Source organism: Podarcis liolepis (genome assembly GCF_965112155.1).
Source record: "Podarcis liolepis genome assembly, chromosome: 5".
NCBI lineage: Eukaryota > Metazoa > Chordata > Lepidosauria > Squamata > Lacertidae > Podarcis > Podarcis liolepis.
In genome coordinates, this window is record NC_139556.1 from 7,313,614 (window position 1) to 7,339,784 (window position 26,171).

At 46.5% G+C, this 26,171-nt stretch overlaps 1 protein-coding gene across 1 annotated transcript; it reads left to right on the forward strand.

Moving 5' to 3' along the window:
• Positions 1–426: 426 nt before the first annotated feature.
• Positions 427–26,139, forward strand: NOBOX (NOBOX oogenesis homeobox; the record flags this gene model as incomplete). Its single annotated transcript, XM_083505305.1, has 9 exons — positions 427–484; positions 3,683–4,402; positions 6,546–6,652; positions 8,303–8,424; positions 10,081–10,217; positions 17,714–17,984; positions 21,293–21,636; positions 23,266–23,610; positions 25,863–26,139. 9 exons carry the CDS (start codon positions 427–429, stop codon positions 25,886–25,888), a joined length of 2,130 nt encoding a protein of 709 aa, XP_083361431.1. The 3' UTR covers positions 25,889–26,139.
• Positions 26,140–26,171: the final 32 nt, after the last annotated feature.

Below are 26,171 nucleotides of genomic sequence, written 5' to 3' on the forward strand. Positions count from 1 at the left end.
TTGCGAACATGCACCCCGCATGGATCACGTTCACAACCCGAGTGTCCACTGTATATAGAAATGAGCAAGCCAGTGATATTTTAGGGAGCAGGCTAATTACTCACACCATAGGAGCCTACACAACACAAAACACGGTTGCTGTATGCATGTTTTATTTTATTTGTTATTTATCTTCTATTTTGGAAATGTACATCCAGGGTTTTTTTTACCTTTAGTTTTCTGGGAGCCCCCAAGAGAGTAGTCCCTGGTGCCCTGTATATCTATAGGTAAATCCGGCACAGACTCTGGCGAGCCGGCTTCGGAATCAACGCATGTGCGGTGCCCCGCCGCGCAGGTGCCCTTGATGAGCTTGCCTGGCGTCGGCGCGCGCGGCGGTTTACAAAGCTCCCTGCGCTGCAGCGCCGGCGGCCGCGCCCGAGGCGGAAGATGGAAGGGCGCACCCAGCTGGAGGCAGCGGCGGCCGCTCCGCCGCCCCAGGACGCGGGTAAAGTGGGGGCCATGGAAGCCGGGGTGGGCAGGGGCAGCAGCCCTCCGGGACCTTCTCCCGCCGCCCTTTCGGCGTCCCTGGGGAGGAGAGGACTCGCCGGCGCGCTAGAAGCTCCCGCGCACTTGGCTCTTATTTGCCACCTTTAATTGCCAATAGAAGAATGTAATGGCCCAATTATGCCCGCGTTAATATTAGCCCCGAGGGGAGCGCACCTGTTGCTGCGTTTGGGGACCCCCTCTGCACAAAGGGGAGCCCGCTCCAAATCCTTAGACACGCTCTAGTTAAGGACGTGGTAAATCACTACTCCCCCACCCCAAGGCAGCCTCCAGAAAGCCCAATTCTGGAGCAAGCTCTACTTTGCGCGTTGTAGCGCAAAAGGACGTTCCTTTTCTCGTCCCCAGGAGCTGGTTCCTCGCTCTGCAAAGGAGCGAAACAAACAATTTTCTCCATAGGTAGCTCCGGCAGGGCGGTTCATTCACTGGGTGCCCCGGAATTTTGTTTCTATCGCTGGTTTCTGTATTAAAACTTGCACGGGAGTAAATCTCACTGATCACAGTGGATCTTGATTCTGAGTAAACCTACGCGGAAACTGGCTTGCACAGCTTTGGAAATTGCTGTAAGGAAAAGTCTGGCGCCTTGCTGGGTGGGGTTTCATGGTAAGGGGCAGGAGCCCCAGAGGGTGGTATGGTATCCCATTCAGTTTTACCTGGAGTAGACCTATTGAAATCAATGGGCCTCACTTGGTTATTAATTTCAGTGTGTCTCCTCTGAGTAAGACTTGGGTGAATGCAACCTATAGTTTTATTTTGCTAGGTCTTAGGCACAGCATAAAAGCTATGCTTATGGATCTAAGGCTTGTGGGATCAGGAAAAATAAGGGGTGGGGTGGTTCTAATTCATGTTCTTTTGGTACCTGGCCTGAAAATGAAAGAAAAGAAAGATCCTCTGCCTGTTCAGTGTTCCCCACTTCTCTTACATTGGTTGGCTCTGGTGGCGCACCTTTAAAAGAGAGGAAAAAAGAGCATCCTCACTCAACAGGCAGCACTTATTTTTTATTTTCTGTTTCACATGTGAACTGTTTCACATAGGGACGCGGGTGGCGCTGTGGGTAAAACCTCAGTGCCTAGGGCTTGCCGATCGCCTGGTCGGCGGTTCAAATCCCCGCGGCAGGGTGGGCTCCCGTCTTTCGGTCCCAGCTCCTGCCCACCTAGCAGTTCGAAAGCACCCCTAAGTGCAAGTAGATAAATAGGTACCGCTTTATAGCGGGAAGGTAAACAGCGTTTCCGTGTGCTGCGCTGGTGCTGGCTCACCAGAGCAGCTTTGTCACGCTGGCCACGTGACCCGGAAGTGTCTCCGGACAGCGCTGGCCTCCGGCCTCTTAAGTGAGATGGGCGCACAACCCTAGAGTCGGACACGACTGGCCCGTACGGGCAGGGGTACCTTTACCTTTACCTTCACATGTGAAAACATCAGAATGACTTGAAACCACCTCAGTCCTGTTAAGTGGGGTGAGAATAAAGGCCAAACTCGATGCCAGGGCCAGCCATCCACATCTCTTCCACACCACTTCCTTCGCATAGCCGGGACTTGGAAGGCTGTTTGCATGAAAAGGAGTGCAAGGGAAGAGAAGCAAATCTTGGCCTGCGCTTTGTTCATTTCCGGTATCACAACTGGGTTGGGAGAAGGCTGCTCAAAGGAAAAGGGAGGGAGGGGTAGTTTTCACTCCCCCCACCCCTGTTTACTCTTTTCCATCTAGGCAGTAGATTCTATGACCCCTTTCCTGTTTTATATGTGAACAGAAAGATGTGCATGTACATGGCTGCCTATCAAGCCTAGTTTGGCCCCAAATTCCAGACTGATGCTCATGGCGACACTGAATCCTTAACATGTTTTGCATGTGGCATGTGGCCCTGTGATGAATTGGCCTTATGTATGTACCACCAATTTACAGGAACAAATCTTTTATCCACTGTCATGGTCCTGGCACGTGGTGGTGCCTGCGCATGCGTCCTGCGCATGAGTCCAACACCAGAGGCAGTTTAAAGTGTCAACTGCACCCTCATGGATGGACTGAGTTGTGGCATCACAAAGTTCAGGGATAGGTCTTCCCTTTCCCCCATGTTAAGAAGTATAGCATTAGCTTAATCGGTCCCCAAAATGGCCTGAAAACACACAATGCAGGTTTCAGATAAGCAGATCTGGCCTTGAATGCTACCTGGGAATCAGATGTAAACCCTTGGGAAATATAGGCTCATACGCTGTCAATGTAATCTAAGGTACGGTGCACTATAAAATACTCTCTCCCTACTTTTATGAGCTCTTCCAAGAGGAAAAACTGGGTGTATGCAGGGGGTATTAAATGACTTGCCTTGCAAGTTCAAACCAAAGGTCAGTGTTCTGTTTCCAGCTGTGGTAACCCAGATACAAGCAGTACATGAAAATGATGGCCACCATTTGTTTGAACCAAGTACCTGGTGCTTGGAGGCATACATTGAGGTAGTTATTGTGCATGAAAGCCCTTGACAGAGCATTCCTCCGTGGAGTTGTCCTGTGGTTGGTTGGTTGGTTTTAAGCCATCTAGGTTTAATAGATGTCTAAGACAGTCATTAAGCGGTTGTGACAGTTAAGAGGTCATTAAGAGGTTGTGAAAAAGGTGACCATTTGCAAAATTAAAGCAGAAAGGAAACAAACCTCAACACTGATAAAGGTGGAAGAGGAGTGGGGCTGGGGCTGAGCAGGAAGGTGTCCCATGGCATGACTTTTCATGAAGGTTGTACATCTTTTGTAAGGAAGCTGCTTTTTCAGTACTAAACACGTAAGAAATAAGGACAGAGGTCTCCACAGGTCGTAATATTAGATGGAGAATGTGCAAGCTACTTGTGATGTATATTAGAACAAATTACACAAAACCAGGACATGGCTTTTTATGTCACGGGAAGCTGTTTTGACTTTTGCACATTGGAAATGCATTAGTTCATATTTTCCCCTGGGAAGCTGTTGGTTTAACCCTTCATTCCCAAGTGAAACAGCCAATTCTGCTCCCATTCAGCCTGCATTAGTCTTACCCTTCACTTTATGTCTTGCATTGCTGTCTTTCCACAGTTAAAACCTAGACTGCAAACTTCTTGAGCAGGGACCTGTCTTACTTTTGTATCTCGCTTTCTTGAATAACCATTTCAGTTCATTTGCTTTGCAGTGTGCATGGAGGAGTTTGCGAGTCAAGAGGGGAAGGGACTTAGAGAGCCGCTGTTGTGCACAGATGAAAATGGGAACCTTGAGAGTGAGGTTGGAGCCAGAAGTAGTGTGGTGTCCGTTCTCCACACCGTCATTATAGACGAAAAGACGGGGCAGATCCTGGAGAAAGAAAGGGAGAAGGATGTTGCAAAGCAAGAGCAGGCAGGGGACTGTTACATAGGACAAGGCGCAGGGTCCTCGGCTCCACAGTCGTCAGCTTTGGATAGTCACCAGCTCAATTTTGTTACGATATACAGGCACCTGCCAAACTATGCCAGCGATATAAACCCTGATCCCCCTATTCCAGAAGCTGAACTGAACCAAGAATTCATTAATCAGCCAAAGCCACAAATCCCAGCAGAAGTATCCTGCCTTAAAGTTTCAGAAAAGGGGAATGTGAAAAGAAGAAGCAATGCTGTTTTCACTGCTGGTTCTCTGAAAGCATCTTCGGCTGCTTTGGAGGAACAGAGTCAGGGTGTGAGCGAAAACCTGGGCAATGCTATGCGCAGGTCGGCCAGATGCGCTGCAGCCAGCTGCGTGGGTCAGCAGTCCTCCAAAGCCTCTTCGTTCCAGACAGCCAAGGGCAAGCAGGAGGGAGCCAATGAGAAGAAAGAACCACCAAAAGCTCCAGTGGAGCCTGCTCCACCTGCCCAGAAGAAGACACGCACGTTCTACAGTGCTGGTAAGCAATTAAGAGCTGATTCATCCCTCTTCATGGTCCCTTCTCAGCCCTCAGTGCTACCGTGTTCTTAGAGTTAACTGCTCCTGGATCCTGTTACAGTTACTTACTCGCACACTTTGCTGGGGAGCAGGGAAGGATCATGAGTTGGTAAAGGTTGCCTCCTAAATCACCAGCACCCATTTGAAGTCCCTCAAGGCTTTTGTGTTACCAACAGCAGCAGCAGCTTTTTTTACTGGGTCTGCATGCAATGACCCAACCAAAAAGTGAATTGTACCAAGTGTTTATTATAGCTCGACTACAGGCAGAGCGAGGGACGTGGGCGGCGCTGTGGGTTAAACCACAGAGCCTAGGACTTGCTGATCAGAAGGTCGGCAGTTCAAATCCCCACAACGGGGTGAGCTCCCATTGCTCGGTCCCTGCTCCTGCCAACCTAGCAGTTTGAAAGCACGTCAAAGTGCAAGTAGATAAATAGGTACCGCTCTGGCGGGAAGGTAAATGGTATTTCCGTGCGGTGCTCTGGTTTGCCAGAAGCGGCTTAGTCATGCTGGCCACATGATCCAGAAGCTGTACGCCGGCTCCCTCGGCCAATAAAGCAAGATAAGCGCCAGAGTCGGCCATGACTGGACCTAATGGTCAGGGGTCCCTTTATCTTTACCTTACCGGCAGAGTAAGCAATGCTTAGCCCTGCTCAGTACAGCACAATGGCTAGTACGTTCAGTAGCACCTTCACCAGTCTCTGTCTTTGCTGAGGTTGGTGGAGGAGAGTTTCCAAGCCACTTTTATATCTTTCTCTCGTAAACATTCTCATGGCCCCCATGACCAGACACCTGGTCCTTGGACAGGTCGCTGAGCTTTGAAGCCCAGCTAACAGCTGCCCTGGACTAAACAATAGATAAGAAATTGACTCCCTGGCCAACTGGTGCCCTGTCCTAAGATAAGTGTTACAACATCTCTTAACTCCTTGCAATGCCGTTCTGCAATTCCATTATAGCTCCTCCTTCAGATTTCTTAATTCCAGAATATTCCTTCCTTTCAGGTAGCTGAGAGCCCATCAGTTTGGAACTGAAACTGGGCCACTCAAAAATCAGTTAGAGATCTCTACATACCTGCTTGGTATACAGAAATATAGTAGTTGATGAGTTAAAAGAAAATTCATTTAAAAAAACCAGACATGAAAGCTGCCAGAACCTTTGAAATGTTGAGGGAACAACGATAAGAAAATTGTTGATAAATTTAATTGCCTAAATAGGTTGGTATGCTTGCAGGGTGGCACGCTTCTGCCCATTCATAGCTATACAGTCGTACCTCAGGTTACATACACTTCAGGTTACATACGCTTCAGGTTACAGACTCCGCTAACCCAGAAATATTACCTCGGATTAAGAACTTTGCTTCAGGATGAGAACAGAAATCGTGCTGCAGCGGCACGGCAGCAGTGGGAGGCCCCATTAGCTAAAGTGGTGCTTCAGGTTAAGAACAGTTTCAGGTTAAGAACGGACCTCCGAAACAAATTAAGTACTTAACCTGAGGTACCACTGTACTAAAATTTCTCTGCTGTGTTTCCTGTGAGCAGCTCTCACAAGTGCCCCCAGGGTGGGAGCAAAAAGATCTAAAGGAACTGCAAGTCAAGCGGGCTATGTAGATCTTATAATGATGGCTGGCATCCTACTATGGTTTACTCAGAGTAGACTCCTTGAAATTAACAAATCTAAATTAGCAATTGTTATTAATTGTAATGGGCTTACTCTGAGTATGACCAGCACTGAATGTAGCCCGTTATCTGTGGTTGACAGACAGGGGATGTTGAAGTGAACTGTGCACTGGATATGAGATTTTAAAAACTCCTCCTGTAATGTTACTTCCATAGCTATATGGCAATAAGGTGATTAGGCTCAGAGCTGGTAGTTAGCCCCAGCCTCAGCCCTTTATGTAGGAAGACTGGCTCTAGCCCTGAACAGGAGCCCTCCTGTTAGAGACCATGGGTGTGCTGCAACATTTTGATGTATTTGTATTTTGACGTATAGGAGTGTTAATACAAATATTTTAAGGGTTTTATACTATTCCTCCCCACTCTGAACTTTTCCTCTTCTCCCTTTTGCATTCCCCCTTTTTATTCTTCATTTAATGATACCCTCCTTCCCAGAACAGCTAGAGGAGCTGGAGAGAACGTTCCACGAGGACCATTATCCGGACAGCGAGAAGCGGCGCGAAATTGCTGCTGCTATCAGCGTGACCCCACAGCGTGTTATGGTGAGTCTTCCCTGCTGAACAACAAACATGGGGGGGGGGTCGATAGTAAAAATAGCCTACTGGGAAAGGATTATTCTGCTATTGCGATTACATTTACAATTCCTCCCTCCACCCCTGTTGGCTAGGGGTCAGCAACTCCGGTCTACCGTCCCTCAGACCATGTGGTGGGCTGGACTATATTTGGGGGGGGGGAGGAAATGAACAATTTCCTAGGTCCCACAAATAACCCAGAGATGCATTTTAAATAAAAGCACACATTCTACTCATGTACAGTGGTGCCCCGCAAGACGAATGCCTCGCAAGACGGAAAACTCGCTAGACGAAAGAGTTTTCCGTTTTGGAGGTGCTTCGCAAAACGAATTTCCTATGGGCGTGCTTCGAGTTCCTGCTGGTTTTTTCCCCTCCCCCCCCCTTTTCTGAGCCGCTAAGCCGCTTATCAGCTGATCCGATCAGCAGATAAGCCGCTAAAAGCCACTAAAAGCCGCTACAAGCTGCTAATAGCGCTAATCCGCTAATCCTTCAATGGGCTTGCTTTGCAAGACGAAAAAACAGCTAGACGAAGAGAATCACAGAACGGATTCTTTTCATCTTGCGAGGCACCACTGTAAACACAAGCTGATTCCCGGACCGTCCGCGGGCCGGATTGAGAAGGCGATTGGGCCAGATCTGGTCGCTGGACCTTAGTTTGCCTACCCCTGCTGTTGGCCTTTCTGAAGCAGGGGGTGAATAGCAGTTGAATCACAATTGTGTTTCATTCAGATTGGGCCAGCATCCAAATTGCAATTGATGCTCCATCACATATACCGCCACCCACCTGCCGTATCTTTGGTGGCAGCTTTTTATATATAAAATGCCAAAGCCGGCTGCAATCTAGGGTGGATCAGTAGCAGTGGGGAAAAGGACTGAGCAACCTCTGGCAATTCCCCACTCAATTTGCCCTTCTCCAGCTGCTTCTTACCAGGAGAGTGGGGCATGTAGCTTGAGGAAGGAGAGATAATAATAATAATAATAATTTATTATTTGTACCCTGCCCATCTGGCTGGGTTTCCCCAGTCACTCTGGGCGGCTTCCACAAAGACCAAAAATACACTAAAATGTCATACATTAAAAACTTCCCTGAACAGGGCTGCCTTAAGATGTCTTCTGAATGTCAGGTAGTTGTTTATCTCTTTGACATCTGGTGGGAGGGCGTTCCACAGGGCGGGTGCCACTACCGAGAAGGCCCTCTGCCTGGTTCCCTGTAGCTTTGCTTCTCGTAATGAGGGAACCGCCAGAAGGCCCTCAGCACTGGACCTCAGTGTCCGGGCAGAATGATGGGGTGGAGACGCTCCTTCAGGTGTACTGGGCTGAGGCCGTTTAGGGCTTTAAAGGTCAACACCAACACTTTGAAAAGCGTCAAGCAGCTCTTGTTCAAGATTGCAACTTCAGTCCTTGCTTGGCTTTTAAAATGGGATGGTTGGTGGTGGATATTTTTGCGGTGCCTTTTGATTTCTCTGTGTTGTGAAAGGGTGTTCCGTGATCTGGTGAAGAGCATTAACTTGCCACAAGACCTCTCATTTTATGGTGAATTTGGTGTTCATATGGTTTACAAAGAAGTTGGAAATGTGGAGTTTGTTTTGTTTCACTGAGGATTCCTCTCCCCTTTGTTAGATCTGGTTCCAGAATCGCAGAGCCAAGTGGAGGAAAACAGAGAAATTGACGGTGAAAAGCAGCAAGAAATGTTCAGTCGCAACATTGGCTTTGTCAATAGGCCGTCAACAAAGTTCTCAGGGGTGAGAAGCCTCCACAACTCAGGTTGAAGATGGATGGTAGTCTTTTTAAAGAGAACAGAAAGTTCCTTACATCCCAAAATCTTCTTTTGTCACATGGGTTTTCCAAGGTTTAGGAACTACAGAAACTTGCAGAGCCTGTTTCTTTGGGAGCAAAATTGACATGAGTGACATCACACTATGATCTAGGAGGAATCTCTCAGGTCACTTTTAGCTGTTTGGCAAAAATGCGTGCCAGTCTCCAGGATGAAGCTTATATGAATGACGGGCGTTTGTTTTCTCTCACAGCCTTTTTCTTAATTTCATACTTTCTGCTAATGGTGCTGGAATACAAAGTGTCTGCAGCCAGAAGTCTACCTTTTAGGTACCCAAGTACAATTCAGTTTCTAAAGAGTATTTGGGATTTTAAATTGCAAATATGTTTTAAAATACAGGTTTTTGTGAGTTACAGAAGATAGAACTAAAAGGTATAGGTGTTTAAACAACAGACAAAATGTGTGATGAGAGGAAGTTGACAAAAAATGCTTTTCCCCATCAGTTCCTTTCCAAATTTATGATGCACCCCCCTTCAAAATAGAACTGCCTTATGAGTTATGCTAAGTGATTTTTCTCTCTGGAAATTGTGTGAAATTGAAATAAGCTTTCTTAAAGCAACTCTTATGGAATACAACAAATCCTTGCTTTTATACTGCCTCCCCCCCTCCCAAATTTATTTCCCCCAACTCCTGCCAGTATTATAGGGGTGTGGCTTTGGATTCCTGTACAGCTTTTTATCAATTCCCATGTTTCCTGTTTCCTGTATCCTTCTCCTTATTGCCTCTCTTCCCCCTTCCCCAATGCCTAATAATAATAATAATAATAATAATAATAATAATAATAATAATAATAATTTTATTATTTCTACCCCACCCATCTGGCAGGGTTTCCCCAGCCACTCTGGGCAGTTTTCAACAGAACATTAAAAGCAGAATAAATCTTCAAATATTAAAAGCTTCCCTAAACAGGGCTGCCTTCAGATGTCTTCTAAAAGTTGGATAGTTGTTTATTTCTTTGACATCTGATGGGAGGGCGTTCCACAGGGCGGGCGCCACTACCGAGAAGGCCCTCTGCCTGGTTCCAAACATCCTCTCAGCAGAGCAGCCCTGAAATATGATAAATTTTGCCTCGACAGCTGTGATATTTGGGTTTGAATTGGAGGGGGGGCATTTGACAGATCAGCCAACCAAGCTAAAGAGAGAAAATGAATATTCTTGTTCTGTAATGGAGCTGCAAAGGCATTATCTTAGTAAAGAAGGCGACAGAATCTCTTTTCCTCAGAAGACAAGGAAACGGAAAGTGAAGCAGCATCGAGGGGAAGGCTTGCATTTTGCCTTCTGCCCATTCCTCCAGTGTGGTGCAGTGGTTAAGAGCGGTTGACTCGTAATCTGGTGAACCAGGTTCGCTTCCCCGCTCCTCCACATGCAGCTGCTGGGTGACCTTGGGCCAGTCACACTTCTCTGAAGCCTCTCAGCCTCACTCACAGAGTGTTTGTTGTGGGGGAGGAAGGAAAAGGAGAATGTTAGCCGCTTTGAGACTCCTTTGGGTAGTGATAAAGCGGGATATCACATCCAAACTCTTCTTCGTCTTCCTCCTGATCATGCTGTTCAACTTTGCTTTCAGTATAACTCTGCTGCCTGCACCCCCCGTATCTGACACGGTGCACGATCAGCCTGCTGCACTCATGATGGATGCCGCACCTGATACCAACTATTCTAACATGCTCAGTGGGTCGGCCGTGCCACTGTCCGCCTCCTCAGGTGAGATCTGTTCAGCTCGTGGCACTGGTGACTTGGGTAGGGTTGGTCCTTGGCTCACTTCCTGTTTCCCTACTTTACTTCCTCTCTCAGTGGAAGGTCTATTTCTCCCACTGTGCAGCACTAAACCGAGGCCTTTATCTTCATGGGATAAACACAAGATTGTTCCATTCACATTATAAGGTGCACACACAAAACAACTTTGGCATATTTGAAAAAGGCCAGTTACAGATAGGTAGCCGTGTTGGTCTGCCATAGTCAAAATAAAAAAATTCCTTCCAGTAGCACCTTAAAGACCAACTAAGTTAGTTCTTGGTATGAGCTTTCGTGTGCATGCACACTTCTTCAGATACACTGAAACAGAAGTCACCAGTGAGAGGGTGGGGAGGGCCATTTCTCACCTTCTCACCCCTTGCCTTTTCCTGTAAGACCTATTACAGTCGTTAAGAGTCGTCAACAGGCTCATCTCAGCTATCTGCCAATCTCCCATTCCCACCACCCTTCTGAGTAATACCCCTCCCCACCTTCTCACTATATAGAAGGATCTGGCAACTTCTGTTTCAGTGTATCTGAAGAAGTGTGCATGCACACGAAAGCTCATACCAAGAACTAACTTAGTTGGTCTTTAAGGTGCTACTGGAAGGAATTTTTTTATTTTGAAAAAGGCCGTAAGACAGCTTGTAAAAGGAGGATTCTTGCGTCTCATTCCTTGGAATACAGCAGAGAAAGACTGATGTTGGAGCACACCAGGACGACTACCTGTGACTCTGTTTTTCCCCATCGACTTTCCACAATTGTAATGCTTTTGTTGTTGTTTAGTTGTTTAGTCGTGTCTGCCTCTTTGTGACCCCCTGGACCAGAGCACGCCAGGCACTCCTGTCTTCCACTGACTCCCGCAGTTTGGCCAAACTCATGCTGGTAGCTTCGAGAACACTGTCCCACCATCTCGTCTTCTGTCGTCCCCTTCTCCTTGTGCCCTCCATCTTTTCCAGCATCAGGGTCTTTTCCAGGGAGTCTTCTCTGCTTTTAGAAAGGAAATATCTAGTCTTCATGTTTGACCTGTTATGCAACTCTGCTCACTGGAAAGAAAGCATGGCTTTCATTTAATATAGGGAAACCTGCGACCCTTCTTGAGTTGTTGGACTTCATCTCCCAGCAGGACCTGTGGTTGGGGGTGGTGAGAGCATCATCAGGAGGGCTACAGGTGCCCCCCCAGGTTAAAACCTCCCATGATTCCTTGCTTGTGGCGTATTCCATTGTGCCTCACTGAGACAAAGACTGATTCCAGAATACTTCCCTTCCCTTGACTTTTCAAATCTTGCAGCCAGGACTGTAAAATTTGCTTTCACTGTGTAAGAGCAAACAAAAATACTCCTCAGTTTCATCTGGATCCAATCTGGTTCCAATTAGACAATCAGACAGTGGGTAAAAGACTTAGAATGAAAAGGCTACTTGAGAGAGGCGGCGAAAACCCTTCTTGACTCTTGAGATGAAAGTTAACCGGCTGCATCTACAAAGTAACTCAATGAGATTTTCTTCACTGGTGAAGGCAAAAATGAGTTACTGGCTTTCATATTCCTTTGAAGATAGATCAGTAGATAATCTCAGAGTTGTGAGTTTGAGCCCCACAAAAGGTTCCTGCATTGCAGAGATTTGGACTAGATGACCCACACGGTCCCTTCCAACTCGAAAGTTCCAGGGTAGTCAAATGCCAAGTAGCTGCTCCCTCCAGACTCCTAAAGGAAACAGGCTTTCACTGCCCCCCTTCATGTAAAGCATTTTTAGGGGGAACTTAACTGAGGCTCAGGGACACGGGTGGCACTGTGGGTTAAACCACAGAGCCTAGGGCTTGCCAATCAGAAGGTCGGCGGTTCAAATCCCCACGACGGGGTGAGCTCCCATTGCTCGGTCCCAGCTCCTGCCAACCCAGCAGTTCGAAAGCATGAAGTGCAAGTAGATAAATAGGTACTGCTCCAGCGGGAAGGTGAACGGCATTTCCGTGCACTGCTCTGGTTCGCCAGAAGTGGCTTTGTCATGCTGGCCACATGACCCGGAAGCTGTACGCTGGCTCCCTCAGCCAGTAAAGCAAGATGAGCGCCGCAACCCCAGAGTCAGCCACGACTGGACCTAATGGTCAGGGGTCCCTTTACCTTTTTACCTGAGGCTCATGCCTGGCAAGAGTGAAGAGTCCTTGGAGCAAACTGAAGGTGTGAGTGAAAGCGCTCTTCTCTTCTTCCTCTCAGCCGAGGATCAGCAGCTGGAGTGGGAGATGCTGACTGAGAAACAGGAGCCGGCCAACTAGCAGCACTTCAGGAGGCAAATTGGCTTGGGGTTTCCAAGTGTCTTGAGGACAGCGTTGAAAGGGATGTTCAGAGAGGGGTGGGAAGAGAGAGAGCCAAAGCAAAAAACCTCTGAGGGTATGTGGGACTTGGAAGCACTGGCTGTCTTTACCTGTCCAGGTGAGAGCTGGGAGGTCAGCCTGCCACATGGGAGAGAAGGGTGGCTTCTGTTCAGTATAAAGGTAAAGGGACCATTAGGTCCAGTCGTGACCGACTCTGGGGTTGCGGCACTCATCTCGCTTTACTGGCCGAGGGGGCTGGCGTACAGCTTCCGGGTCATGTGGCCAGCATGACTAAGCCGCTTCTGGCGAACCAGAGCAGCGCACGGAAATGCCATTTATCTTCCCACCGGAGTGGTACCTATTTATCTACTTGCACTTTGACGTGCTTTCGAACTGCTAGGTTGGCAGGAGCAGGGACCGAGCAACGGGAGCTCACCCCGTCATGGGGATTTGAACTGCCGACCTTCTGATCAGCAAGTCCTAGGCTCTGTGTTTTAACCCACAGCGCCACCCGCGTCCCTCTGTTCAGTATAGTGCTAGCTAATAGTGTGCTTCCGTAGAATGTCCTTTGGCGCAGTGACATCACACACACCCCTTGCAGTTTTGTGTACTGCCCAGCAGCTTATCTGTATTGTTTGATAAATTTTCCCTAGGGATTGTTTCCTTTTCTCTTAGTCCCTAGGCTAGCCACCTTTCAGGCTGGTGAACTGCATTGGGCTTGATAGACCACCAGTTGTGCAAATCTGACTCAGAGAACGGAAAACTTAGCAGCTCCTTCCTTCACCTGGTCCCTGCCAATTCCCAGTTCAGCAGCTGGGGCAGAGAGAAGCTCCTCTGCTCCTTGTCTTCGGGTAGCAAGCAGGGCTGGGAGGAAACGCCTTTTGCGAAGCAAGTCTCAGAACTCTCAGTTGTAGTGTCAGTAACAACCAGAAGATGGTGATCTTACACAGGCTTTTAAGGACGAGTGATCTGGGAAAAACAAGTGTTGGACAGGTAGCAACCTTTCCAAGTCATGTATTCTTGGATAGTGCTGATTATTTGGAACCGTTCCAAATAATTTTGAGAAAGCAACAGGTTTTGTTTCCTGGTAGTTGATTTACATCAGGGCAGGGGGGATGCTTCCCTGGACTTCCTAGAGGGTTTTTGTCCACCGTATTCTTCTGGATCAGTTGCGTAGGTTGGGCTTACAAGACAGATTTTCAGTGACTCCAGTAGCTGGATGAGTATCTTCAGAAGGTACTGCTGTGGAACACTGTTCCCACCCCATGGCCATTGGCTTAAGGCAGGGTAGGCAACCTAAGGCCCGTAGGCCGGATGCTGCCCAATCGCCTTCTAAATCTGGCCCACAGACGGTCCGGGAATCAGCGTGTTTTTACATGAGTAGAATGTGTCCTTTTATTTAAAATGCATCTCTGGGTTATTTGTGAATGAGCTGAGGTTAAATTCAGAGAAGTTGTAGGTTGTGAGATTGTTTGCTCCATAAAGTGGCTTACAGTTGATCTTAGTTTGGATTGCTTCAAATATTTAAATATTTGCTATCTTACTCTTGAGCCAAAAATAGGCTTCAAGTGTTGCCATACAGATTATTTCAGGAAAGAAAGAAAGACCGGGTCCCCAGACTTCGAATATGAAAAAACATGACATGGGAGGAAAATAGATTGGGAGGGTAGAGGAGATAAACTCATGCATGCGCTTAAGTTCCTACTTAGAAAAATTTGGAACGCAGAATAGAAAAGAACAGGTCACCAGAGAGAGTTCACCAGAATAGTGATTGGAAAACACTGCCCCAGACTAGCATGGTGATTGAGGCTGAGCATTATCTGCAGTGTGCAGAAAATAACAACAACAACAACAACAACAACAACAACAACAACAACAACAACAATACCGCACCAATTTAGCTGGGGTTTCCCACCCACTCTGGGTGGCTCCCAACAGAATATTAAAAGCACAATAAAACATCAAACATTAAAAACTTCCCTATACAGGGCTGCCTTCAGATGTCTTCTAAACGTCACTTGTTTATTTCCTTGACATCTGATGGGAGGGCGCTCCACAGGGTGGGCACCACTACCGAGAAGGCCCTCTGCCTGGTTCCCTGTAACTTGGCTTCTCGCAGTGAGGGAACCGCCAGAAGACCCTTGGAGATGGACCTCAGTGTCTTGGCTGAACAATGGGGGTGGAGACGCTCCTTCAGGTATACTGGACCGATGCTGTTTAGGGATTTAAAAGTCAGCACCAACACTTTTAACTGTGCTCAGAAACGTACTGGGAGCCAATGTAGGTCTTTCAAGACCAGTGTTATATGGTCTCGGTGGCCACTCCCAGTCACCAGTCTAGCTGCTGCATTCTGGACTAGTTGTAGTTTCTGGGTCACCTTCAAAGGTAGCCCCACGTAGAGCGCATTGCAGTAGTCTAAGTGAGAGATAACTAGAGCATGCATCACTCTGGCGAGACAGTCTGTGGGCAGGTAGGGTCTCAGCCTGTGTACCAGATGGAGCTGATAAACAGCTGCCCTGGACACAGAATTGACCTGCACCTCCATGGGCAGCTGTGAGTCCAAAATGACTCCCAGGCTGCACACCTGATCCTTCAGGGCCACAGTTACCTCATTCAGGACCAAGCAGGGTGTTACTTCAAGGCCAGGGAAAACTCAATCAGCCAACAAAGTGAAAACAGCCCTACCCCAATGCACACATAAAATGAGCTTCAGACCAAACATGCCACTGCTCTGCCTCAAAAATAAAGGGATGGGGAGCAAAACCTGGCCTCCGTGGCCCAGGTCACACTACTGCCTTTGCACAAGGTAGCCATCTGGGCAAGAGAACGGGAGGCACCAGACTGAATACCCATGCACAGAGCGGACTCCCCCCCCCCCCATTTTCTTGGTATCAGTAGCAGCAGCCTCAACCAGTTCTAAGGCTGCCTCTCTCCATCTCCAGCAAAGCTCTTTATGTATCGTGTTTTTCGCCCTATAAGATGTACCTGACCATAAGACGCACCTAGTTTTAGAGGAGGAGAACAAGAAAAAAAAAATCTCTCCCTCTCTGTGCAGCGCCTCTCCAGCAAAGCAAAGTCAGAACAGCAAGATGTCTTGGAATTGCAATATGGACAAAATATTATGTTGTATTCTGTGGGTTCGAACAACATTGTCACCTTCCACTGAATGACTCTCATTTTAATCAATTGTAAGGCTATTAAAGAGTCTCACAAGAGGGGCAGAAATGGTTCCCAAAAGCTGAAATAGTAATTTTTGCTCAGTTTGAACTCTGTGTTGAACTCCAGTTTTGCAGGGTCATAAGGAAGGTTCTAATGGCGGCGGGGGGGGGGGGGAGTTTAACAATTTTTGTAAAGCAGTTTCATGTGCTTGTGGAGTACTTTTGACCCCCTAATACTATTTGCAGCGATATTAAGAAAAGTGAATACTTTGCCTATTATTGCAATAGTAAAAATATTGGTTCTTTCCCCTCTCTGCTCTTTTAAGAGAAAAGGTGGTTTATGCATCTGTCAGAATGATAGGAACTATTATAGGAGCTACCTTATGTTCTTAAAATAAAAAAATTCCTTCCAGTAGCACCTTAAAGACCAACTAAGTTAGTTCTTGGTATGAGCTTTTGTGTGCATGCACACTTCTTCAGATACCTGAAGTGTGCATGAACACGAAAGCTCATACCAAGAACTAACTTAGTTGGTCTTTAAGGTGCTACTGGAAGGAATTTTTTTATTTTGACTATGGCAGACCAACACGGCTACTATCTGTAACTGGAACTTATGTTCTTAGTTTTTCAGTTTTCTCATTCACTTCCATGGAGACAGTATTGACACCCAAACCAGTAAGAGCTGGTTGTTGTTGTTTCTACGAGATTTAGGGTATGCAGTAATTTACACCTCATCTATTGGGGAGCACCTGGACTGTGGTGTTGTAGAAGGCTGACACAGAAGTTTTGTGTTTTCGTTGGTGCTGTCAGGATGGCACCTGTTGAAGGAAAGATAACTGGATCCCCATAGATGTCAACTGTGAATTCACTCCATGCCCTGTCTCTGTCAGGCTCATTGTTCCCCTTCCCCGCCGTGATGAAACTTGCACCCAGTATCGGGGAAACCTCTTCTGTGCTGGGACAGGTGAAGTGTCACTGACGTCAGACAGATGTAATTGTGGAACCACACAAGCAACTCCAGAGGAATCCGGACTCTCCCACAATCCCGTTTGCTCTTCTGGAGAAGGGTGTGATGTGACTCACATTCCCTTTGACTTGTTTTGACATGATCTCCTAGGCTGTGCATCAGCATATGCAATTAACAAACTGGAAAGGTGGTTCTTAAACTGAAGGCGAAACAAGCCAGGATGCTTGTTCTCATTACTATGCCTGAGGGTCACACCACACATTATGCAGAGGCAAACGTAGATTTGTTGCTGAGGGTTCACACTGCGGGGAACTGAATTCAACAGTGGCTCCCAGGTGATGTTGATGCATGATACAAGTGTGTCATTCCTGCACGATAAAGGTAAAGGGACCCCTGGCCATTAGGTCCAGTCGTGGCCGACTCTGAGGTTGCGGCGCTCATCTCTCTTTACTGGCCGAGGGAGCCGGCATACAGCTTCCAGGTCATGTGGCCAGCATGACTAAGCCGCTTCTGGCGAACCAGAGCAGCACACACAAACGCCGTTTACCTTCCCGCTGGAGCGGTAGCTATTTATCTACTTGCACTTTGACGTGCTTTCGAACTGCTAGGTTGGCAGGAGCAGGGACTGAGCAACGGGAGCTCACCCCGTCATGGGGATTCGAACCACCAACCTTCTGATCGGCAAGTCCTAGGCTCTGTGGTTTAACCCACAGTGCCACCCGCGTCCTTCTTGCATGATACACATGCTCAGAAAGACCTGTTTGTCACATCCACACATTGAGGAGTAGGCTTTAAAGAGCTTGGGTGCATACCTGGAAAATTTAATGTGAACTTGAGAACAACTGTCCTAGGAAGGAGGCAACAGCATTGTATCATACCTGCAAACCCTTTTTCCGGATTCCATCATCTTTTGACTCTCTTTGAGTCCCTTGCACTCTTCCACCCCTGAATCTTCTGTTTGCTTTCCACTTGGGGCCCTCAGCCCTGCTGTCAACCTCTCTTATATAACATGTTCTTCCTTGTTCCCTTGCAGTCGACTCTGCTGCTGGCAGAACAACCACATATGACTCCGTCCAGACGAAAGACATCTCCCAGGGCGTGTTCAGTTCCTTCAAGAAAGAAATCTTTCCTCCCGTTCCAAGTCCTCCACCCATCCGTAGAGCCAGCCTCCCATTCAGCATGGTGTTTAACCCAAACAACCACATTGTTCCACTGATGCTGGATACCCCCAGCAGTGAATATAGTCCTTCTAGCCAGGAAAGTAGCTGCAGTGAGGTCTTTGCCTACAGCATCCAGAACCAAAGGTAAGAGAAGTGAGCCTGGTGGGAGTCAGGTGAAGGAACCTCTCCTCAGAGTTCATCTAGATTAATTTGCCACCCAAGATAAAAAGGCTAAGTTGTATTCCCATAGCTGTTGGCTTTCTTCCTGTCCCACAAAATTGGTTGTCTTTATTTGCATCCAAATTTACCATCCACTGTGAGTGCATCATCTATGAGCGGATGAACTTTGCAGGACTTTCTTACCCCCACCCAACAGGCATTTCAATTTGAATTTCTTATTTCGGTCACAGACCAGTTCCAGCCCACATACAATATCAAGGAAGTCATAAAACACGATAGGGATACATTTGAATTTGCAATTAGGTATAACAGGGACAATAAAGATATAGCAACAGTTTAAAAATATATAAATTAAAACTTAGTCACTAACATATAACCTAAAATTAAGGCCTTAATCATTATGATAGCACAGCTTGTTCCCTAAGTTTTATGGCAATCGCACAGAATTTGGCTACCCTTAACGTGATCTCGGGATCCTTGTCCTCTACCAGGGATTTTAGACATTGAAGTTCGGACCCATTTGGAGATTTTTGTATAGCAGGGATGATAAATGCCGAGCGTATATCCCTGTAGAAACAGCAGCGTAACAAGACATGAGAGACAGTTTCTACCTCCATCAAGCCGCAGGGGCAGACTCGTTCCGCGTATGGTTTAGCCTCGAATCTGCCCTGCAACAAGGCAGATGGCAGCTCGTTGAATCTAGCGAGCGTAAATGACTGTCGTTATTTAGGTATTCGTAATTTTGACAACTAATTTGCTGGGGTAAATCCTCTCCCATTATCTTTTATTGCTGGGTGTTTATTCATCTCGCTCATGTGGCATTGCAGTTCCACACCCCAAATTCATTGGCAGGTTATTGCTCTAGCTTTCTCATAACCTACAGCTATCAGGGCCTGTGGGGGAAACCCCACGCCTCTTAGCTTTTCATGCAGTGTAGCTTTCCATTTGGATTGGTAGGAATCCAGTAGGGTTAAGGGTGCCAACCCAACAGGGAAAAAGATAAGTTTTAACCAATAATGGATCTTCAGAATACATATCCGGGCTCTAACAGGGATTTGCCTGACCTCCAGGCAGACAGCTATGTTAGACACACAAGAAGGGATCCCTAGCAGACAGTGATAGAACTTAGTTTCAGATAGGTAGCCGTGTTGGTCTGCCATAGTCAAAATAAAAAAATTCCTTCCAGTAGCACCTTAAAGACCAACTAAGTTAGTTCTTGGTATGAGCTTTCGTGTGCATGCACACTTCTTCAGATATACAGTGTGTATCTGAAGAAGTGTGCATGCACACAAAAGCTCATACCAAGAACTAACTTAGTTGGTCTTTAAGGTGCTACTGGAAGGAATTTTTTTATTAGAACTTAGTTTGGAATGGTTCTAAGGGAGCAAGGTTTAAGTTAAAGCCATAGTTTTCCCAGTAGTAATGTATGGAAGTGAGAGCTGGACCATAAAGAAGGCTGATCGCTGAAGAATTGATGCTTTTGAATTATGGTGCTGGAGGAGACTCTTGAGAGTCCCATGGACTGCAAGAAGATCAAACCTCTCCATTCTGAAGGAAATCAGCCCTGAGTGCTCATTGGAAGGACAGGTCCTGAAGCTGAGGCTCCAATACTTTGGCCACCTCATGAGAAGAGAAGACTCCCTGGTAAAGACCCTGATGTTGGGAAAGATGGAGGGCACAAGGAGAAGGGGATGACAGAGGACGAGATGGTGGGACAGTGTTCTCGAAGCGACAAACATGAGTCTGACCAAGCTGCGGGAGGCAGTGGAAGACAGGAGTGCCTGGCGTGCTCTGGTCCAGGGGGTCACGAAGAGTCGGACACGACTAAACAACAAGGTTTAAGAAGCTGGAGATCCAGCAGGCACGCACTGCAAACTTTGCATGTGTTCTGAAGTCAAGTGTGGCACGAGGGACCTCAAGGGTGCTCTAGTCAAACCCCTAAGTGGCCCCTTGCTTCATGGCAGACAAAATTCAAACAAAGGCATGAATGCGAGTGTTCTCACTGGCTGTTTTTCAGCTCTGGAACTCCGCTTCACTTGGGCTATGCCATACAGTGGGACTTCGGTTTAAGATATGTTACGATAATCTTTATTGTCATTGTCCCATACAGAACAACAAAATTGAAAAAATCTACATCAGACATTCAAAAACCAACAAGCTTGCTATCCCAGTCTGGTTAGCCCCCTAAAAACTCTGATACCCCATAATTAAATACAATATACTCCCATAGAGACTACCTTACACTGTGTTTAAAACCAAAATTGCATTTGGATAGAAACTGTTTCTCAGGCAGCTAGTCCTAGGCTTTATAACCCTGTACCTTCTTCCAGAAGGCAGAAGCTGAAAGAGATCATTTCCGGGGTGCGCACTATCTCTGCAGCTTTCTTATGGCACCTGGAAGCGTAGATTTGATCCAAGGTGGGAATAGTGCACCCAATTATTCTCTCCGCAGTTTTTACAACCCTGGACAGCATTGTTTGTGACTGTGCAGCTCCCAAACCACACACACAGACCATAAGTTAATACACTCTCAACAGTACAATGATAAAATGCCATCAACAGGTCCTTTGAGAGATTATTTTTCCAGAGGATTCTCAGACAGCCCTGTTTACAAACAATTTGGTTTACGAACTCCGCAAAACTGGAAGTAGTGTCCTGGTTTGTGAACTTTACCTCGGTCTAAGAACGGAATCCAAATGTGGAAGGGCACCAGTAGTGGGAGGCCTCATTAGGGAAAGCGTGCCTTGGTTTAAGAATGGTTTCAGTTTAAGAACGGACTTCTGGAACAGATTAAGTTCATAAGCCGAAGTACCACTGTATCTTGAACTTCATTTGGAGGCAATGTAAAATATTTGTATTTGGGCATGTGAGGGGGTTCCCCCCCCCAAAAAAAAACATTTCAAAAATGGATGCTTTGTGAGTATTTGCATTTTCGATACAGTCGTACCTTGGAAGCTGAACAGAATCCGTTCCGGAAGTCCATTCGACTTCCAAAATGTTTGGAAACCAAGGTGTGGCTTCCAGTTGGCTGTAGGAAGCTCCTGCGCCCAATCGGAAGCTGTGTCCAACGTTTGGCTCCCGAAGAACGTTCGCAAACCGGAACACTCATTTCCAAAATGTGCGAGTGCCAAGGTGTTTGGCTTCCAAGGTATGACTGTATATTGGAACATGTGCTTCCCCCCTGCCAAAGAAACCCCAGTTATTTGTCCTCATATCTTGTGGAGTGGGTTATAATTCTTAACAATGACTTGTGAACTGTTTCTTTCCTCCAGCGTCGACGCTCCTGTGCATTGCAGTTACCCTGAACAGCTGGAACCTACTGCTAACCTAGAGACCCCATATTACCACCCCAATAGCCAGCCTGGGGTTTACCAGTTCAGCCAGTATCCTCAGCACCAGGTGTCCCAGTTGCACCATGGCTCAGTTCACCTTGCTGGCACTGCATTTTCCAGTGTCGGCCTCACGCCAGCTATGCCTGGTAAATCCACCACAGCTTTTCTCCCCATGCCTAGCAACGGGGGACTTGTAACCTATGGAGCAACAGAAGCTTCTCAGGGGTACCTGCAGAACCACGCAGGAGGACAGCTCCTAATCCAGCCACCAGCCGGGAACTCGGGTGAGTACCTCAAATGGAATTCCGCCCAACGTAATTGATTCCTTATTAAGGGAGAGATGCCACTGGAGGCGCTGTCAGCAGTTGACCGGATTGAACACTATCGGAAGGTCCTGAGGCTCAGAGGGGGCCCTCGCCAGCCCCAAGCATTCTGGGTGAGGTGGCTGCACCACTGCCAGAATTCCCCACAGCAGTTACAAAAGGCTTTTTATTTTATTTTTTATAAAATATTTATTAAGGTTTTTTTAAAATAATACAGTAAAAATAAAAAAGAAAAAAGAAAAATACAAAATAAAAACAGTTTAAAAACACACATATTTTTTATTACTTATTTTCCTTTAACTTATTTCCCGGACCTCCTCATACCTCCCTTTTTTGTATTCCACTTCAAATTATTGGTTCAGCAAATCCTTACCATTAGATTTTAACCCATTTATAACCCTTTTTTCATATTCTCTTAAAGCATTACAACTGGAAACCCCTTAATTACTATCCAACATCATTCTATCCTTCATTCATTTTACAATATTTCTGTAGATAGTCTTTAAATTTCTTCCAATCTTCTTCCATACAAAAGGCTTTTTAAACATGGAACTTTTATTTTATTTTATTTTATTATTAGAAATTTTTTATTTACAAACAAACAAACAAACAAACACCTAGACACGAAACAAAATTCATATTACCCTACCACCTTAAATTACAGACATTAAAACATCCTTGTGACTTCCCTCCACCGTCCCTCACCCTCCTATATATTATAAAATAATATTTCACATTGCAATTTTTATCTAAATTTATATTTCTTAACTCTTTTAACTTACTGTTTGTTTTATTTTGTTTTTAACCAGCTTTACCAGCATTAATCCAAACGTATCAACATCTTAGTATTTGAGCAGTGCTTGGACATATAATCTTCAGACCATTTCCATTGTATTTTTATTTTCTGGTTTGATTGGTACCTTATTACTGCAGTTAATCCTGCCAATTCTATAAATTCAATTAGTTTATCCAGTCATCCTTTGTGGATATATATTTTAAATGTGGAACTTTTTAAAAAGGGTCTTTCTGTAGCAAACTGCAGCAGCGGTGCAGGCCTTCTTCTAGCACACCCAAATTTTTATTCAAAGGATTAGCATGACTTAAACTGTTGCTCGTGGTAAAGGTAAAGGGACCCCTGACCATTAGATCCAGTCGTGGCTGACTCTGGGGTTGCGGCGCTCATCTCACTCTATAGGCCGAGGGAGCCGGCGTACAGCTTCCGCGTCATGTGGCCAGCATGACTAAGCTGCTTCTGGCGAAACCAGAGCAGCGCACGAAAATGCCATTTACCTTCCCGCCAGAGTGGTACCTATTTATCTATTTGCACTTTGATGTGCTTTCAAACTGCTAGGTTGGCAGGAGCTGTGACCGAGCAATAGGAGCTCACCCCGTAGTGGGGATTTGAACTGCCAACCTTCTGATCGGCAAGCCCTAGGCTCTGTGGTTTAACCCACAGCGCCACCTGCCTCCCTGTTGCTCATGGTAAAAACACTTTAAAATCCCACAGTGGCTGAAACAGCATAAAGGAATTCTTTCTTTTCTCCCCCCCTGCCTTTCTTTTCTCCCTTTTTCACTTCTGCCTTCACCCAGGCTATATCCCTGCATTTCAGACTGTGCCTTGGAATGAATTGTGTATGCAAGGAGTTCCATTTTCCAATCAACTTTGCTCACAAATGCAGTTTTCCGGCTCAGGAGGGGGATGTTACTCAGCTGAGCAGGCACAGAACCTTCAGAACCAGAGTGGGCCTCCCAGTCCTTGTCTGCTGCAGCTGCCCAAAGCAGAAGGGTCAGGATATGCTGCTCTCTTGCTCTCTACTGAGCAAATGGCAGATCTAAATTCAAACCTGGATCACCAGTCACAGACACAACACATGGCACTACTTGAAGAGGACTCTGATATGGACAAAATCCCCAAAGAGGAAGACAATATTTCTGGTGAGTCCTAGTCATGTGGTCATCACGAGGTAGTCTGGAATGAAGCATTAAAATGAAGGTGTGATGGTGGTTTCATCTCCTGATGGTTGGTTGGTTTATTTAAAGAGCAAAATGGTAGTGGAGCCATTCAGAATTAGGCTGTGGAAGAGGTGGGTGGATAGGAAATGGTTTTGAACTTGTTTTTTGAGTTGTTGGGAGCAGAACTGAGGTGCGCAGAGCACACCTCAAGGAGGTCTCGATGATGCTCACAACCTCCGCTTCACTGTTGTCCCAAGAGTGAAATAAAAACCCATCTTGTGGAAATGGGAGGTGAAGCAAGCAGTGAAAGGAAAACTAGAAGGTAGCAAGGTAAACTGCTGTTGGGCCCAAAGGTCACTCCCTTTGGGCCACCCCATACCTCCCCTCAAAGGATGGAGTGTTGACCCCCCAGCGGCACCTTTCCTGGACCCTCAGGAGAGAATCTTCGGCTGCCTGTCACTCCCTTCCACCTTGCAAGCAAGGGTCAGGGGCTTGCAGTCCCCCTTGATCCTCCCTCACATGAGCTTGTAAGGGCAGGTGAGTATGTTTTTAGCATTTTTCTTGAGTGCTGGGAAGAGCCCAAGCTCCTTTTTGCAAGCTGTTTTTGAGACAAAACATGAGGGTTCCTACTCATCCACAGTAGCAAGGTTGGTTTCTGGAAGCAAAGGAGTCCCAGGTGGAAAGCTTTTGAGTGGCAAGGAGGGCTATCCTTGTGCCCCACAAAGGAGAAGTTGTGGACTGAAAGACCAGGATCCTCCACAGTTCCACCAAGTGAAATCCCAAATTGTCACTCTGTGGAATATCCTATTTTAGATGCATAAGGATTCAAGGCATTTGTTCGTCTATGGCATTTAGTCCTCAATTTTTTTGGGTGTCCGGGATTGTGCTGCCCATACAGAAGGCCTTCTAGGAAGGAGCTGAAATGTTCTTGTTGGCTTGAGGCTCTGGGCAGAAAGTTGCACCTCCCGGTCAGCTAGATAGTCCTCCCCCTGCCATCCCTCTGAAATCCTTTAAGTGTGGTTCCTCAAATCCATGCTGATAGGGCATTCTTGCTTGGAGCTCCCACCACCTCTGATCCACAAATGGGATTGTGTTGATGCTCCAACCCACCCCACTCCAAAATCTTCTGTCAAGTCTTTCTTTATGTGCTCTGAAAATGTGGGTTATAGGAAAAAAGTGTACCAGTGACAGCAAGCAGCCATGGTCAGCTGAGGAATACAGTCATACCTCGGGTTACAGACGCTTCAGGTTGCATTTTCTCGGGTTACAGACCCGCCGAAACCCAGAAGTACCAGAACGGATCACTTCCGGGTTTTGGCGGTCACACATGCACAGAAGCGCTAGATCACGCTTTGCACATGCGCAGAAGTGCCAAATCGCAATCCGCGTGTGCACAGACGTGCCGCTGCGGGTTGCGAATGCTGTGGGTTGTGAACGTGTATCCCACACAGATCATATTCGCAACCCGAGCGTCCACTGTACTAATATTAGGGTCAGTGATAATACCAAGGTAATACCCCAAGTTTAACTCAAAGTTCCCAAAAGTAAATGTTGCCTTTTTGGGGATTTTCCTTTGTAGTAAGGGTTAGGCACAGCAACATTTTCTCTGTGGTTGGAGTTCCAACTACACATAATGTCATTGCATAATTCAGGTTAAAGCTATGTGTTTCTTTAAGAGCTGGGGCATGATATAGCAAGGGATGGTGCTACAGGGGCATGTTTAAAGGGCTACAAAAACGATGCTCCTAGTAGCTGTAAGAGAGCCTTTTCTGCTTAAACTACTTCCCTTCTTCTCATGGGGGAAAACAGCAGAGCTGAAGCTCTGAAATGAGCTGATAAGCAAATGCTTCCTTTGGTGGCCAGTTCCCAAACAGCCATCTTCTCATTGTGGGTCACTCTATTGTATGCTGGTGACCCCACAAGGTTCCCATGACCCGAGAGAAATGAGTCACTGTTCCCCCTTCTGGAACTGCTGTTCTAGATACTCAATTCCTGCTCCGGACGACCCCCTTACCATTCTGGCCTGGTGGTGATAACGCGGGTGGAGGGCTCTAGACTCAAGAAGGCTAGTATATGCCCCAAGAGGACTCTGATATCTGGCAACATTTTGGAAATAAGAAACACAACTCTCTGGTGGCTAGCAAAAGTGATTTTTGCAAGGTTTTTTTTTTTAACCTCTACCTCCTTTCCTAGACAATGACTTCACAGGATTATTCTGATCTTTATCTTTCCAGATTTTCCCGAAGACAGCAAGAACTGACTCAGAACTGACTCAGGCTTCCTCGTGGAAAACAAGGGGGTTGTGAGAGAAAGAAAATATTATGACTTTTGTTGTTTTTAAACCTTCTCTTGGAGATAAACAGAAAAGAATGTACTTTGTGAAATTCAGAACCCCAAAAGACTAAAAAGAGGAAATAACAGGATTGGCTTGTTATTATTTAATTTATTATTATTGCTCTGCTGAGGAAGGAAGCAGTGAAACATCTTTCAATAAAACAAATTCAGCCCTTTGTTTTGCGTGGAAGATAACTTTTTGTTCTTGA